At 37.1% G+C, this 18,347-nt stretch overlaps 1 protein-coding gene across 2 annotated transcripts in view; it reads left to right on the forward strand.

Moving 5' to 3' along the window:
• Window positions 1–11,566, forward strand: part of GPATCH2 (G-patch domain containing 2) — a 126,667-nt gene extending 115,101 nt beyond the window's left edge. For both annotated transcript variants that reach the window (XM_074579321.1, XM_074579322.1), the window contains one exon: window positions 11,302–11,566. In XM_074579321.1, the coding sequence (XP_074435422.1) occupies window positions 11,302–11,471 (170 nt within the window). In that variant the 3' untranslated portion in view covers window positions 11,472–11,566. The remainder of the gene's footprint in view (window positions 1–11,301) is intronic.
• The last annotated feature ends 6,781 nt before the right edge of the window (window positions 11,567–18,347 follow it).

Consider the following 18,347-nt stretch of genomic DNA (forward strand, 5'->3'; position numbering starts at 1 on the left):
GTTATTTGATTATTCTCCTTTCAGTAGTTTTAGTTAACGAGGATACAGGAGCAGACAGACTAGATTTTATGTAGAATAATTTGTAAACTTTTTTTCTCGAAAGAAAGAAAGGTCAAAAGTTGTATATTTACATGAACAAAAGTTGGAAATTAAAAGAAGCATTCTGCTAATAATAGTACACATTTAAAATCATGGTGAAACCCGAAAGGCTGTCTGTAAATGAGTCATTAACTGCAAACATTTTCTTGAGCTGAATGTGCTGCAAATTAGCAAAGTTTCACCTCATATGAGACAATCCATTGAAAAAAAAAAAAGTATTTTCAAAATTTTCGTCTGCGTTTTTTGAATAAATCACATTGGTAAGTTAAGTGTTGTAGCACTCTGCACAGTCTTGAAAATGGTCATTTATGTGTTTAGATTCAGTAGCACTGAGAGAATGACTGGTGATCCTAATGAAGTACCGAAACGTGTGCTCTGGTTTTGAGTCTCACAAGGGTAGCACCTGCTACTTTCAGAGATCTTACAAAGCCGTAGAATTCTGTAGCAAGTGGTGTTATTGGTTAAGCATTTATTAATTGTGACAAGAAGACCCAATTTATTTCAGTACTCCAGCTTATTTACTGCTCTTTCACCTTTGTATTTTGTATTGAAAAAGTAAAATGAATATTGATAGAGTTAGGTATTGATTTCTAAATTTATAGCCTGTTCTCAGCCTGGAGTCAAAGTCACATACCAATAGGTTTGTGTACATTAGTAACAAAGGATGTAGATTTACTTGTACAGCAATGAGAAACTATTGAAGCAAGAAAGTTTGAGCAGCACGGAGCATTTTATAGTTTCAAAAATGTCATTTGTAAAGGTGAAGAAAAGCTGTGTTGAAAAGCAATGAAGAAAATGGGAGATAATTTAGGTATAGATTGTTAGGAGCTGACAGTACTGACAGGAGCATCCTATTCTGCCTTTTTTACTGAGATAAATTTTCTGGTTTGTGAGTGCATGATACAGTGCCATCTGTGTTTTACTGAACCTAGATAGCTAATTTATCAAATAAAAAAAGATACTAGTAGAAATTGTTTACTTCCTATGATTTCTTTTGAGAATAAGGTGTTGTAGGTTTTAAATATCTACTTTTTTGCACAGCTTCTTCCATGAAACCAATATTATTTCAGCGATTCTAGACAGATTTGGGACCAGGTCATTCTCAATGACTTCATGCCCTCTCTGACTACCCGAGTGGTAGAACTATTTCATATGACACCCTGACATATTTCATTGCAGCAATGTAGTGCCTTCAAGTTTGTATAAAAACCTCTTAGACAAACTAATACATTATCATGGAAATAGCCCTACCAAAACTGGGTCCAGTATTAATGGAAATAATAACAAAAAAAAAAAAAAGAAAAAAGAACTTGTATGCAAGCAAAAGGACGTTCTCTGCAAAGTATTGTTACTACTTGCAACACATGCATTGGGAATGTTTATAATAATTTCAGTCTCAGGCTACTTGTTTTAACTTTCATATCAAACCAGTAGATGCTACAGAATTTTAGACCTCATGTTCGTACACTGAATGTGCATTTACCCCAGTTCCTTTCCTGTTGACTCTGTCTTCTTCTGTACAAGCTTTTTTTCCTCAATCAGCTCCTGTTAAATCTCTAAGACCTTTTAGATTCTTTCTCTTTTCTTTTTTTAATAAGAAACCGCTAAATCTTAAATGTTGGAAAAAATCAAATGCCGCCTCACATCTGCAGCATGTTAATAACTTAATTTACAGAATGTAGGAAGTTTGATTCAGAACACAAAAAAAAAAAAAAGGTTTTTACTTGTGTGCCTTGTAAATAGCCATTTGTTTCTATTTGAAAAGAATCTTTTTGCTCTGATGTTTACATAGCGTGGTTTATATTTTGGAGCAGTGGTGAAAACAGGCAAAAACTAATTTTAAAAAGACAAAGCTTTTTTGTAGTTAAAATACAGAGAATGTACATATAAAATATATAAATTTTTGTGTATGTTATGGGCACTTTAATAGTTACATTTTGCAAAAGCAAATTTCAGATCTCATTTTCTTTATCTAGTTGGCATGTTGTATGCTACAGTTCAGGCTGGTACTGATTGAAATGACCAAGTTAAAAGTCTCATTTTAAAGAATGTGTTTTAATGAAAAATATGACAGATTCTTAATTACAGCAGAAATACTGAGCACTGCTATAATGCCATCATGACTCACTTTAACAAGGTAATCAAAAGGGTACATGTTTTCATTCCTTTTTAAAAATTGCCAACGGAACAGCTAAGCAAACTATTTTGCTGATGCTTAATATGTCAGTGATTAAAAATCAGACCTGAATATCTGCAGTACCGAAATGATGATTTGAAAAAGATTGTGATTACACTGTGATAACAGAGGTGGCTGAGGCTAAGTTTGTGGTGAAGGTCAGCTTAGTGAGATGGTTGCAGAGAAATGGGAGACTTTTGTGTACTTCGATGAACTGGCAGTAAATTTCCAAAACTCTAGACAAACTATTATGCACTATTCACTGCTTTTCATCTACTAAATGTACAACTCCATAGACAGAAATCCCTTTCCACAAGGCAACACACTTTCCTTGACTGCATTGTACCATTTCTTATCTTCAGTCTACCAAAGTCCTTTCTGGGGCACACAGCATATCTGCTTGATCGTCCAGCCTGTGGATACTTTTTCTTGGTTCGTTGGTTTCTGCAGCAGATTAAATTTTAGGGCCTCCTTTCTGGGTGGGTTTTGTTTTGGGTTGTTTTTATTTTTTTGGCTACCATATTGTCTCACTAAATCAGCTCAAAAATTAAGGGATCGCAGAGTGGCATCGACTGCTGGAAACTGCTCTCCCTGCAGAGTAAAAGACTTTTCATGTTGAGCTGAAGTCTTTGGTTCAGGTGGGGCCCCTTATGTATAAACACCAGAGTAACGAGGAAAGTTCAGTAGCAAACTTCAGAAGATCTACAATGCAACAAGCACCAATCTTATACTGGGAATTTGCTGATAGGTTTCTTGTGATCTAGAGAGAGGACAGCATTCTTTAGGCTGTACGCACAGCCAATATGAAGTCAAGAAGCAACCTTCAGGCCGATAGAAGATGTCTGTACCTGTCTTTTCTAAATGCTGTCATCTTCTGAAATACGCAAAGTTCAAAAATAATTCCCCAAATTACTCTGGGAGTCTTTCCTAAGGTAGCTGTTTCTTTCTGGTTGTGGAAAGTATTCAAATTGCCTCCATGAGGAGCTGGACTTGATGATCCTTGTGAGTCCCTTCCAACTTGGGATATTCTATGATTCTATGGATTTTTTGGACTTCACTTTCAAGAATCATCAACCAGCTTAACAGAGTATATCACCAGTGAGAGCATCCTTAAAGATAATACATGAGAAATTTCTGCTTAAAAAAGGCTGAAGCAGGCTTTTTTTTCAAATTCCAAAGGTATGTCTCATTAGATAGTTATATGCTTGAGAAATAGCTATGAAACTGAGAGGTGTCAGTAGGGACATCCTCCAGGTCAGTTATGTGCTCTGCAAGTTCTGCTTGTTCTCCACCAGGTACCTTAATGAAGTGGTTCCCCACAGAGAGAAGCCACCTCCATTTTAGATGCAGTTTGTTAGAACCATCACCTTTTTCAGATGGGCTGAGGTACATCATGCAGTTTTCCTAGGACTCAACCAATAAAAGCAGTACCTGATATTTGTCATAGAATCATAAATACCACGTTGGAAGGGACCTCAGTGATCATCTGGTCCAACCTTTTTTGGCAAAAGCACGGTCTAGACAAGATGGCCCAGCACCCTGTCCAGCTGAATCCTTAAAGTGTCCACTGTTGGGGAATCCACGACCTCCCTGGGAACATTATTCCAATGGCTGATTGTTCTCATTGTGAAATATTTTCCTCTTGTGTCCAATCAGAATCTTCCTGGGAGTAACTTGCACCCATTACCCCTTGACTTTTCCATGTGACTCCTTGTAAAAAGGGAGTCTCCATCTTTTTTGTAGCTAGTCTTTAAATACTGGAATGTGGTAAGATCTCCCCTCAGCCTTCTTTCCTCAAGGCTGAACGTATCCAATTCTCTCAACCTTTCCTCAACCTATTTCTGTTGATCTGCTTTATGTTGGTGATACCAAAGGACTTTTGTTAACCAGAGGTTTGGGAGTTAAAGTGTGCAAGGAGGAAATATGTGTAGTTTTTCCCCAGTCAATATAATTTCTTGTCCCAACTCTCCACAACAGCCTCTGAGTTGATGGTGACTAGTTTTTCTTTCTCCCAAGGGAATAGGGACCACTGTTGCAAATAGGCCCCGCTATGGATTATGCAAAAATCACTTTTCTTAAAGGTTTGTTAGCATGTAATTTACACTTTGAATAAGGAATGAGGCCTATGCATAAACCTGATAGCTTTATGCAGAAGGTTTTTGCCACTTCGGGGGAATAAAAATAACTGTAAGATATGAGAAAATATTTTCATAAGGTGAGAATATAAAATTCATTGATAAGGTTTCCATTGCAGGCAAGTTTGGATTTCTGGTTTTTGTCTTTCTATAAAATCTTTGTAATTGGTGGAAAATTTTCTGATAAAAGCTGTCATAGGTATCTGTTATACTATGGATTTCATCAAGAAAATTTTTGCTTCTGATTTCCACTGAAGTGAGAAGAAACTGATTTATTGATTGTAAGAGAAGTTTACCTTTCAGCCTATATATTGACATTGCCAATGCTAATGTAATAACTAAGAGTTACGTTCTGATGCCTTCATTACCGATAGAGGGATCGCAGTGAGCATTGTTTGCATAAATAAATAGGCAAATAGTTATTTAGCCTGTAGTAAAAAATATGCAGATGTACTTGCCTGGTTTTAATGAATTAATCTTCATTTTTAAATTAAGATAATTTGACAGAAGATAATACTCCAAACACATAGGCACAGAATAGGCAATAGAAGTAGAACTTCACCTCCAGTACCCTGGCAATCCATCCCAACTTGGGTTAGGGTCGGATAGAGCTACCATAATGTGCGTGATCCTAATATCGGTTTAATCCTCAATCTTCCTGCTGAAATTAACGATAACTGCTCTGTGTGTTTTGAGAATATTACTGTGATTTAAATCCTTTCCCTGTGGGTTTCACTGTAAGGTTACAAGTCTTTTTGTAAAAGTCAGGGAAGGCTTATCAGAAGGGATCAATTTTGCCAAGTTTTGAGGGGGGTGAGCAGAACTTTGGAATGGTCCCCACTGAGAACGCTTCTTCCAAAATGCCATCCAGTGACAGTCTTTTTGTCAGCATAGACACAGCGTGAAAATGACCTCCTTTCGACCCAAGTGAAAGGACAGTCTTGGGTATTCAAGAGATTCCCCTTACAGAGGAATAAATGGGAATGTAGTAATTTCAACTCTTCCCAACCAGTTTTAGTAGGAGTAAAGACTGAATGGGCACAAAGTTACACTTTACACACAGTGTAGTCCAATAAAGCATAGGAGAAGAGCACCTGCAAATCCATTTCCAAGTGTTCTGTGATACTGGATGACCAATTGAACCTACAGTTCAGTGTCTCAGTTTTCATCAGTGCGTGGATTTATGTTTATATATTCAAGGGAGTTGAAAATGGATTTGAATGTAGGGTCTCTGCTGCAAGAAAGAATGCATTTACCCATGCCGCGATTATGTGACAATTCCTTGAATGCCCCTTGAAGTGGGGCAGTAGGAATGAGAATATGGCAGTGCAGATATTAACAAAACTCTGCTGTGGATGCTGGGTAAATATGGATGTTCCCAACACTACTGAAGTCATAGTTCTATCCTCTCTGCCATTTTTGTCTCTCCGCTAGCTAGAATAAAATACAATGCAAGCAGACTCACCTGAACTATAATCATTCTAAGGTTATTCTTTAGACGTTTTAGATAGCCAAGTGTGAGGGATATGTAAAAGTCTGGTATAAAAATGCAATCTCAAATATTTAGCTAAATAATATGGCATTTTCATAACTTCTTTGTTTGGAGGGGTTTTTTTAGATGTACAGCCATGGTATACTGACTTTTGAAAACCACTGCAGGTAGTGGTTCTAAAAATCACAGTATGGCTGTCGGCTATGCTCATAATGCCGATTGTGCAATTATCCAAAACAGTTTGAGAGTATAAGCATCTAGGCAGTCAGATTCCCATTTTGCTAGTTAGAGAGAGCTGGCATAAAAAGATACACTACAGCAATATATTAGTCTGATTATATTCCTTGTAAAATTGTCTTGTGTATCAGGATCAGTCCCTGCTGTTCTGAGCTCATCTGTCTGGTGAGGAGTGAGAAAAGAAAAAGAATAGATGGAATATTAAATGCTTTCAGAAAATGAGGGGGAAAGCACACTAGCTTTTAAAGTGAAGCAGCATGTATCGTTTCTCCTTCCATTGGCTGTTTATCCAACATCAATACAACACTTTAGGAGCCAAATTACTAAACAAGCTGCCAATTAGGCTTGCAGTCAGCTGGATAGATTAGTGGCTAAGAGAGGCAGATACAAGATTTTCATCTCTTGAGCCAATTACGCAAGTGAATTACCATCCACAATGCTCCTTGGAAGATTTGAGGTAGAAAGACTGACTCTGCTGTGATAGACATAAGTGAGATCCAGGGTAGGGGGTAAGGGTTAGCAGGCCATGTATTGCAAAAATTACCCAAGCAAAAAGAGATCCTTCTAGGAAGGGATTTAAAGGATTTGAGGCTGCTGGGAGCGATAGAAGAGGAAATAATAGTTGTGGTATGCTCTGCAAAGGCATTGCTGTTCTGCTCACAAGTCTTAATCATATAAAAGAAAGATGAAAGGCCAAGACTATATTTATGTACAGTGTCATTTTCTCAGAACTGTTTAAAAACCCGTTTTCTTAACATCGAAAGTAGTTTGGTGGCCAGAGATGAAATTACTTCAGTATGCCTTCATTTGTTTCTTACAACTAGGGGGGAGAACAAAACCAAACCATTTTCTTAGATAAGGGTTATTTAGGAGATTGAACCTAGCTGTATTCTGATTTTATTGACCCCAATATAAACCAAACATGGTTGATGCTAGTCTTATCCAGCAAATGGACCATACAAATAAATATTGTCACAGTAGTTGTTTATGGGGTCACAGTTCCTTTTTTATTCTGTAATAAATGGTAACTTAATTGGTGAGCTTTTAATTTTTTTTAAACGCATTTTGCAAATCAAATGGATCTGTCAGATCAAAACTGCGCATAGGCGCATTTGTTTCCTGCTGAAGATGTTGTACACTGGTGTAACGTTGTTTCTTAAATACGAAGCAAATTTAAAACCTGAACTTTTGCAAGCTGTTGTATCCAAAAATGATTAAACAGATGTGGAGCCTGCAGCAGCATTAGACCTCTGATCTGATTTTAGCTTACAGATGGAATTAAATTAATTCATGGCAATCACTGTAAAATCAAGGGTATGGCACTGAATGCTAGTGTACTGTTTAACCAGGACATACCTGTCTCAACAGCTGTTAAGAAAAAATTACAAACCTTTATTTTTCATTGAAACCTGCCTTTCATGCCATCACAAATATCGTAACAAAATTAAACAAATGTGACAAGGTTTTTGTTTTCCCCTTCCCAGTTTTGCCTCTTTCTAGTCAGAGGTTACATATTCCATGTATGTAAGTTCATATGCGTAATGGGTATAAACCTTGAAGTGTGTCTGTTCATGTTCACAAAGGTTTGAGGATTGGCCTTTTTTCTTTTTTTGTTAAAGTCAGTTGGCAGTATTGCAAAGAGAAGGAACATAAGTGAGGGCATATTACAGGGCTATTTTTTCAAGCAAGCTACTCTTCCTCAGTGTTTGCTCCTCACTCGTGTAATGGCAGCCACTTCTACATGCAGACTGCTCGTCTGGTAGACAAGGAACCCAGATGTTAAGGTTGCTAAAAACATTCTCTGTGTAGGAGATTCCTACAACTTACTAGTACCGAAACTTCCTCGTAACTCCTGGAACCCCACAAAGCCTCATCAGAAATAAACTTAGAAAAAAAATGTATCCCTGCTTCTTTTTGCATAGTCTGATTTTGCACAGTTATTTTTTGTGGGATGATGCAGTGGGTTGATTTTGCTCTTGCTCCTGGGTGGGTCGAGACTGAACACGTCCCAGAGGCAGCACAGCCGTTTCCAAAGCCAGCGCGCTTGGACCATTCTCTCCAACAGGCCCTACCAGCTAGTCCAAGAACTGCCATAGGCATGAATTAAAAACTGAACTTGAAGAGGAATATTGCAAGGACAATTACTGCTTTTAATTAGAAAATAAAAGCCCAAAGCACAGGAATGGGGGTCAGGGGAATAGCACGCAGAATAGCATGATTTTTAAGAGCTCTCTCCTGTCGTGCAGTCTATCAACAATGTGAATTTCCTTTTCCTGATTGCTGATTGGTCATGGAATGGAGGAGGGGGGCAATACCACTATCCATATTCTTCTGACTCAATTGAAATACGTGGCATTACAGATAAATTTTTCAAATGATGGGTTAAAATTGCAATTAGTAATATAGGCAAGTTGGGTGGATTTTCGGTTTTCCCCTATTGTTGCTGCAATACAAAGCCGCCAAATACATTATCCTTTGGACAGCGTATGTTGTCTGATCGTTTGCCCAAAAGTGAGTTGTAAAGCCAAGTTTGTGGCAGTGTCTGCTCTTTTTCTTTTCTTTTCTTTTCTTTTCTTTTCTTTTCTTTTCTTTTCTTTTCTTTTCTTTTCTTTTCTTTTCTTTTCTTTTCTTTTCTTTTCTTTTCTTTTCTTTTCTTTTCTTTTCTTTTCTTTTCTTTTCTTTTCTTTTTTTAATCTGGTGACATATAAGAATAAATCAGAACTCTTCAGGGGAGGTTTCGGTCTTCTAACAAGAGTTAGAAAAGTATGTACAGTGGTGGGAAAAATAGTTATGGTATGCTTCCTAGAAGTACTTATATATCTTTAAAAACAAAAAGTATTCTAATTATCCTGTCAGTCACCGAAAAAAACCCTAACATTGAGCTACTTCAAAAAAATACAAAAAATAGAAATGTCAGTTTATTAAATAACACGTCAGGGGACAGATTGTTCCTTAATGTATTTTTTTGTGAGGTTGCTCTTGACTGTCTAGAAAATTGAAATTCATATAGAAAGGTACCTCTGTTACAGGAAAAGGTCCATGGTTTTTCTCCCCAAATGGTCTAACAAAAAAGTTGTTTACGTTGTCTCAGGCTATACTTCACATACCATTCTAGCAGCATTGCTGTCCTTGCCTAAGCAGCATGATGAATTGCTTAATATTTCTAGTTCTTAGACGTCATGAATATACTCTTACCCTTGCTCTTTCCTGCTTGGCGGGTCTGTTGGATCTTTCTTTGCTTTTACATTTCTCCATTAATTGTCCCACAGATGTTCATTGGAACGATGCTCTCTGTTTCTTAACGTCACTTGTTGTAGAAAGTGGACTAAAACACCGTCCCAGGATTTTACCTGCAAAGCTTACCATAACTTTTGTTGAATAGTAGCCTTTTTTCTTTCCCTTTTTTTGAGCTAGAAAGGGTAACTAAGAAGGTTGCAAAGCCTGTGTTGTGCGTGCCAGGCAGTGTCAGGGACTCGTCTGCATGAAAATTACCCTGCCTGTGGGGGCCTGAAAAGAAAGAAAGTCTTGGACATTGAATTTTGTGCTGGTCAGTTCAAGAGGAACCCTCTCGGGGACTGGAGGCTGCTGACTTAAAAGCCTTTATTTTAAGCCTGGCATTAAGTATAGCTTCAAACCAACGCGTTTCTCTTTTTCTTTGACTCGGGAACTGAGATACTAGAAAGCTGTCTACCTTTTATGTAGCCAGGGTTTTACTGAATATGGGCAGATCTATAGTGGATAATGCTGGAGAACTGTAAATTCATCATCACGATCATCGTAAGGTTTTTAATGTGCGCCTCTCATTTTGAACTTCTGTCTGCGTATGCTGTTTCCACTGTGGGACTTCGCTTTTTTTGCCTGTGTGTGTTAATTGAGGCTTTTCAGAAGTGTATGTTCAACTTTCCTTGTGTTCTTGTTTAGTAAGTTAATATAATGAGCCAGCTGCTTGTCAGCGGTAAATTCTTGATTGAAGATATTATAGTCTCCAAAAACACAAAACTGTCTCCTCCTACAGTACTTTTCAAAAAGTAGTGGGCCAGAACAAATAGGTAGAAGGTTAAACAGGTAATATTTGAAGCTGGGCACATGGTGGGGTTTTTTTTTGTTCTGTTGTCAGGGGGAGGAAGATGTTGAGCAAAACTGAAAACAAAATCCAGCTGCCTACATGCAACTGCTTGTGTTAGTTCAAAACCTTCGGCCCTTTTAAAAAATGTTTGTATGGTGTAACTTGGTAGTTTTTACTGCAGATTCTTGAAATAAATATCATTTGTATCTCTCATGCAAGACAGTTATATATGGGATGGCTTATCCATGCATCATCTCCAAACTAGCTTGAGGAATTTGGTTGATGAGGAGAAAAAACAGCTTTGTTACTTGACAGTCAGTTTTTTTTGTGATGTGTTCATGGAAAAAAAGAATCTATTATTAAAAAATGAATCTGTTGTATTAACACTTGCAATCCTGACGAACTTTTCTGCAGTATGGGTGCAGCTTTTTCCCAGAGATCTTGATGGTTCGGAGAGAAAAAGTGTAAACAGCACTTAACAGCATTGACAATAACAAAAGGAAACTTGGATATATCCAATCTTTCTTACAACATTCAGTAAAAGAGAAACTGAATAAATATATAGCTGAATTTCAGCATAGTAGACCGCTTGTATATACTGTTTCTGTAACAGCTGTAATTGTTTAATCAGAAATTATTTATTGTGCTTTATTGAAAGAGGTCTTGAGCATGGATAAATACCGCTAAGAATGGAAAGATGGTCATGTTACTGTGATGTGCCTCAGCTTAGTAACTGTATAGGACAAGAAATTCAGGTAATCTTGACCGTGTATTGTTAGACTTGTGCAGGTGATGCATGTTCTTTGAGACGGATGTAAAATCCACTGTATTGGAATATGAAAGGTCTATGGCAATATTTGTCCTACTTAAAAACTGAGTGAGTCTTTAAAAACGTTAAAAATAAAGCAAAGCGTAAGACTGTATTATTTAGAATCGTATGCAGTCAGGAGGTCAACATGTGCAAAGACAGCCTGTTCTAGCAACCTATTAGACGAATTAGGAGAATAAGAAGGTTTAAAGCTTTAAGGGAGATTATCCTGCTCTTCTCCACATGGCAGGCAGCGCTGATTAATGCTGTGTGTTTCTTTAATCTCAGGGTTTGTAGGTGAAAACACCCAACCAATCCCAGAAAACAACATTGGAAACAGAATGCTTCAGAGCATGGGCTGGACCCCTGGCACGGGCCTTGGACCAGACGGCAAAGGGATGGCAGAGCCAATACGAGCCATCCAGAGACCAAAAGGACTCGGACTTGGATTTAGCTGACAGAAATGCGCTCTGGCTGCCCGATAAAAGCAAAGCTTAAATTTAATTTAAAAAGACAAAAAAAAATAAAAGGGAAAAAAAAAATGGCAAACTTATATTATTTGTCGTGATCAGCAAATCCAGTTATTCTTCTCTCAAAGATCACTGAAGTCAAGGCGCTTCACATTAGCTACACCAGCTGCAAGGTACAGCCACAGTGACAGAACCGGCATTCGAGTCTAACTTTATAATGGTGCTAAAATGTACAAAAACTTCTACTTTTTTATTTTCTGTGATCTTAAAGTTTGTATTAAGCATAAAATTCCGTATATTCACTTTTTTTCATAAAAGCTTCTGACACAGCAGGTTTTAGTATATAAGCAAAATTTTTTTGGTAAGTGTAATTCCATCTCAACGGTCTTGATAAGATTTGTCGAGGAAAATGGAACTTTTTACAGCTATTGTGTTTTCCCCCTTTTCAGGCAAAGTTTCCAAACCTGGTATTTCTAGTGTTTAACAATATTTGAGGATAAGCTGTCATTTTGCCCATAAGATATACACGTTTCCCACTGGAAGGTGATATGATATGCAATTTTGTATAAGAGCTTGAAAAATGGCTTTGTTGTCATAGGAATGCCATTCCAACACCATTATCTGGCAATGTATCACTGTCTTCCACATTCAGGCTCAAAAGCAAAGCTTTTATACTTGTTTTTACATTTACAGGATCATCTTTTTTCAGCAAACATTTTGAAAAGTTAAAGTTTATTTTGACTTTGGATTTCCTTTTATATTAATAATCCTCAGTGTTCCCACATTTAAGAGTAGTTTGAGCTTTGAACCAGGAAATTGTATTTTAAAGATGACTGTCTTTCAGTGTTTGTATTCTGGGTTCTGGCATGTTTTAAACAATGCAGTGTTCAATATTGTGTTGTCATTTGGTTTGTGATTGTGCTGGTACCAGTGAGCCACAACCTTTAAGGATCGTGAACAGAAAAAGGGCAAGGAGAAGCAGGATTAGGGTGGAGGAAAGGAAGGAAAAAGATACTTTGATGGCATCTCACAAATCTAAGCTAGCAATTTAAAATCAAGAGGAATCATTAAGTGTTTTAATCAGTATCCTAATGTATCTAATGTCAGCAGAAGCAATTTCATTAAGCACTAACCAATCAAGTTCCTAGGGTACTTATTGGTCTGCAGTGTAAAACAAATTCCACTTTAAAATTAAATGATAGGGCTGAAGGAAACTGTTGTTCAGATGGACTAAGGAGAAAATCCTGCCCCCCCTTGCCCGCCCATGTAGTAGCTGGCAATATTTACCCTGACTGCGGAGGAACAGGATTTGATTCTCCAGTCTTTTTTTTCTTCAAGAGGAGGATGTCTCCCTCCCTCTGCACCCAAACTGCAGAGAAAAAGACTTGCTTCCAGATGCTTGCAAAGATATTTCCTTAGACGAAAAAGAGCACAGCTTCATTCGTGTGACTGTGAAATAGAGCGATGACTTTTAAGAAGTGTTTTTATTGCTTTTCTTTTTCTCTCAACTTCACCCATTTTTCCAGAAAAAAGTAATACTAGGAAAAGAAGTAGCAGCAGCATTATAGCATTGAATTTGCTTAAAAGAAATATTCATGCCTTCCACTGTGAGTACTGTTGGTTCGGGAACATTGTTTCACCATATACATAGCGTAGAGTAAAAGGTTAGTTAGTACCTGACACTTTTTTAATGATAGCTGAATGCACATGTTCTCTGAGTTTCAGGAGATCTGTTGCTGTTTAAATACTTGGTATGATTGTCTTGGATTGCTTTCTGAAATGATAAGAAATTCAAACAGACACGGGATTTATAATCAACGCATATACTTTTTATTGGAAGGTTTTGGAGCATAGCATAAGGTGAGTTCGCCACTTCAAATATGTCTTGCACAACTAAACTGAATTAAATACATTCTGTATCCAACAAATTTCAGGGCCACATTCTTGCAAAGGGCTGAGAGCCTGGAATTCTGCAGCTAGCAGAGGTGCTCACTTGTGTAAGTGTTATTTACAAAAATGAATTTATGTGGCATGCTCCTGTTCTTTCAATGCAATGTGCACTGACAGCAAGTGAATTCTAAAGCCGTCTTTGTATTGTACACCGCAATCAGAAATTTCTTAAAAAAATTTTCAACACGTGAATTGTGAAAGTGAATCTTTAACTTCTGGTGTTCCAGCTCTGTTTGCAAAATTGTAAAGGAATATTGATTCTCTGTTAAAATTCCGTTGTTGTGCTTTCTTTACAACACCTACATATCTTGGGCTGGAAGTTCTAAGTATGGCACGTAAAACACTTGTTTGAAGTATTTCTGTGCAATTTACCGTAGCGGTAGTTCCTCAAGAAATCAGTCTGCGTCTCCAAAAGTACTTGAAAATGTTTCCTGTTTTAAAAAGATAAGAGGGAAATAATGGATATATGTTGAGAGAAAACGTCTTTAGCCCATTCAACTCCATTCATTCATTCATACAGATATAGTGAAGCAGCCAACCTAGTAAACAACCATAATGGAAGAACTATTTAGTCGGATTGGAAATCTTACAACTTTTTGTTTTGAATCATTCTGTTAGTGAGAAACTATTAGACATTAAGACTAGTCAATAGAGATAGATACAGCTTGTCTGTTTTCCAGCAGATATTCTCATAGATGCCCCAGCTGACAGTCAACTTTGTATGTTAGAAGCTGGAGAACAAAGTGATTTGTTAAAATACTTTAATGTAGTGTTTTCAGACATTTTTATGTTGCAGTAAAATTCCCATTCTGACTTACACTATCATTTAATTTCTGTTTTTCCACATCTCACAGGAGTGGTTTTAAAGATATTCCAGTAGTGTAATTTTGCACAATTAAAACTAGTGTTAAGCAACAAAATAAAAATGCATTGTACGTTTTTCTTTTTTAAGCTGTTGCAATGTTAGTTGGCTTTGAACCAAGTCAGAGTACTTGAGTTGTTGTTTTTATTCTTCAGGAACTTTCCCATACCTAACTTGCAATCATACTATCATACCTGCTACAAAGCTGGCTTACGTTATTTTAAAATACATATGTAAGTATTTTCAGATAATAATTCCTACTGGCTGTGACACTGAAGTTTTTTTGCCTACATAAATAAATACGGGATCATCTTGTATCTAAAAGTTACCTTCCATCACTCACCAGATTCTTTCCACGTAGATGTTTGATTAATCAGTAGCTCAGCTGTTACCATAATGTTCTGCCTATGCAGAACGTTTAGTGAAGAGAAGAGGCATTACGTATTAACAGCATTACGTTTTGCTGCGTGTTCCATGGTGTCTCAAAGTTCTGTGAATTGAGCCATTAACTGTTAATAAAAGAAACCCGTGAGCAGTATCCTATTTTTAAATAAATTTGTCGAAGTCAGGGAAGCATTATCAATATGCTCATTTAACAAGTGTGTCCCTGCATTTGTCTTTCTGCAATTAGGTCAATAATGGATGTAGAATGGCAGTAAATAGCTAAATAATATGTATAGAATGCTTTGCTTCAATAACACAAATGCAAGATGAAATAAAATAAAAAGACTCCATTCTTCATGGGTTTTGTATGTTCTTTTCTTTACACTGCGTGTTTCAATAGCATTGTTATTACCAGGTGAGTATAAAAACGTGCTGTTTCTGAAAATATAATTAAGGTTGCTAATATCTGGTAGCAAGCAGATGCATATTATGCTAAAGCTATTATACTACACAGAATCATAGAACGGTTCAGGTTAGAAGGAACCTTAAAGATCATCTAGTTCCAATGCCCCTGCCATGGGCAGGGACACATATAGTATTGTACGTACCTTTTTACTAGTGCTTCGTTTCTAGGTCATTATTACCAGCTGAAAAGATTACACCATGACATCAAGAAATGCCTTAAGATGTTTGCAGTACCTTTGTTATCATATTCTTCTAAGACATTGAAATACAGATTCTCTTCGCTCTTTAAGTGTGTGTATTCTTTGATAACTGTGACAGGACCTTGTGCTTTCCCTTCAAACAGTTCTCCAAAACTCTTCCTCCAAGGAGAACTCTCACAGCCTTTGTTTTACCTTCCCTCTCCCTACGCTCCCAGGGCGGTTACAGTAAAGGCGTATCAGAAACGGGGATCCCTTCCCTCTTACTCTAAAACCAAGAGGCTTTTTAATTAGACTTTCATCCCTAGCAGAGTTTTCAGGAGCAGTGGCAGAGTTAGCACACAGCAGTGATTGCGTAACTAAGTTACCCACCATGGAGTCCCATACCTAAGGGCAGTGTGTGTGTTCAGCCTGAAAAAACAGACTCAAAATTTTCTTTATCAGCCTGTAGCCCATCTGTAAAGCTAATGTGAAATGTTAAAAGAGAAAACGGCATTTTTAAATATTGTTATATGGTTTTGCTTTGAATTCTCCCTGGAAAAGGTTTTATTGTGGTCAAGTAGGGTTTTTTTTTTACAGGTATGGTATTTAGCATTAGGACTTTTTTTTTTCGTTTGTTTGTTTAAATGATCTCTCTATACCAGAAATGTCTTGGAGAAGGTGCAGCAATTTCTGTGTGGATGTTCTGATTTTCTCAAGTAGGGTTTTTTTTTTTTTGCTAAAAAACTATGTAAAAACTTTGCCAGCATAGATCAATATAAGCTGCATCTGCTAAGCTATAAGAGAGCTTGTCCAGTAAAACTGCCAATAGCCTTTTAATGTAAGTGTGCTTTAAGTTAGTGTGTAAAACTTTACAAAAGCAACAAAAGTTTCGTGATTGACTGTCTAGTGGAAATGTTTGGGCTTCCTGTGATTCTCTTCTCCCATCCTACAATAAAACAGATATTGGAGGTATTTTCACTGTGATGATATATTGCTTGTATTTGAATATTCAGTCTTTAAGTAAAAGGCTAAAAATCACTAAGATTCTGTAATCTTAATCTCCTGCATCTATGAGAACAGTGGTTATTAACAGCTATGAAAAGTGGTTTGACTTAATATGAGATATTCCATCTATAGAAAATTATTATTTTGGCCTGACTGCTCATGGCATATTGCTATGATGAATTTAAGTATTGAGTCTGACTTCTGAAACTGTGGATAAAAGTCATTAGTCTCTGAGGAATGTATATTTTATTGTAATATATTTACACTGATTAAATATGTGAGCGTATTAAAATCATATTATCTTTCAGAATATTTGATCATAGATATGCTCAGTTTAATTGTGCCTTGTCCTTAGTGTTGTCTTTCATCATTAATATTTGTCCATTTTTCTGAAAAAGTGTAACCATATGTATGTTTTAAGTGATTATACACAAAGTTTTCTCTCTTGAATTGTAATCTTGTGTATGTGCTAAGTGATGCCAGTCAAAGTGAAGTTGTTTTCCAGTACCTCCTTAGACTGGTTTTCTGAATGGCCTATCTTGTCTTTGTCAGTTGTTTTAAGAGATTTTGACACTGAAAACTTGAAATTTCTTTAGCCTGGGCAGGCTGTTGCATTGGCCCCTCTCTTTCCTGTGGCCCCACGCTGATGAAGACTGGAAGATACGTAATGCTTTCTGCACATAAATATCTCCATTGACTTCCAAGATGTGAAGTACTAGGTCTAAAAATAAGCATGCATGGAAGTGTTTGCAGATTGGGGCCTTAACTTCCTTCCCTGTAAAAGATACGGGTCCTAATTTTTCCATGGCGTCAGACTTCCCACAGACCCCCGGAGTCAGCTGCCCCTTTGCTGGATCGTGCTGGCTCATCTCCAGCATTGAGTTTCTTTAGAGTACCTGTTTGGCTGCTGTAACGTACAGGTTGGCTTGTGGTTAATGTCAGTCTCTCAGTACCAAATGTGGTACCTCCCAGCAGTGCAGGGACTCAGGGTGCCATTTCAACCTGGAATCTCTCCATTTTGCACAGCTCAAAATAAAACAACGAGCTGCTCATGCCACGTTGTCTGGGTCACGGTTGACACCATCAGGCAGTCAGTCTAGTACTGAGTACTTGATTCTGTATGTGTTATGGAGTCTTTCATTCCAGCAAAGTAACAAGAAAAAAAGGAAGGAATATAAAATGTTTTCAGTTCAAAAAGGATATAGCAGAAAAGTAAGAATTGTTGGTAATGGAAGGGATCAATATCACTTCTGAGGCTACGATACAATAAGAAAACAGAAATACTCTTAAATTCGGGGGCTGATGAGCAAGCGATAACACGCATCAGAAGTATGCAGAGGGAAAATGTAAACGTCACAAGTAATATTTTCTATTTACAAAAAAAAAGTTTCATACAAGACAAGAAGAAGAAATAAGTAATTTTCATTTTCTTTGAACTATTATTATAAGCAATTAAGAAACACATGAAACAGGAAACTTAGTGCCACAAGATATTGAGTCAAAGTGTTTGGCAAAATAGACTCAATGTTTTGGACCCACCTATGAAGGACACTGACAGTTTTAGTACCTGAGGTAAGTTAAACTTCTCATGCATCTATCACTTTGAATGCTTCGAACTTTCTCAGCAAGCCATCTTGGCTTGTTCTACACTTGTTCCATCTCAGACTTCCTCCATCTTCTTCTCAATCATCTCTTGCTGTTGGTGATGGACCTCAGATTGCTTCTGGTTGCCCATTTCCATGAGTTTTGTTTTCTGCTTTAACGAGCTGTGAATTTTTACATTTAAATTCCTTGGAAATTGCCCATAATGTGGTTTCAACATATTATCCTATAAGGTATGTTTAAGTGGTACAAGGAGATTATTTGTAGAGTCGGTACTAACGGTTTTTAGTTTTTCCTCCCATAAAATGTTTCTGCATTTAGATCCTTGATTTCTTTGAAGACCCTCAGCTCTGTTCACCATACTCCCATTGGTTTCTCTCTTGTGAAAACTTGGCTATTTTCTTACAGAATACTGTG

The sequence above is a fragment of the Larus michahellis genome, chromosome 3, assembly GCF_964199755.1.
Source record: "Larus michahellis chromosome 3, bLarMic1.1, whole genome shotgun sequence".
Classification (NCBI taxonomy): Eukaryota; Metazoa; Chordata; class Aves; order Charadriiformes; family Laridae; genus Larus; species Larus michahellis.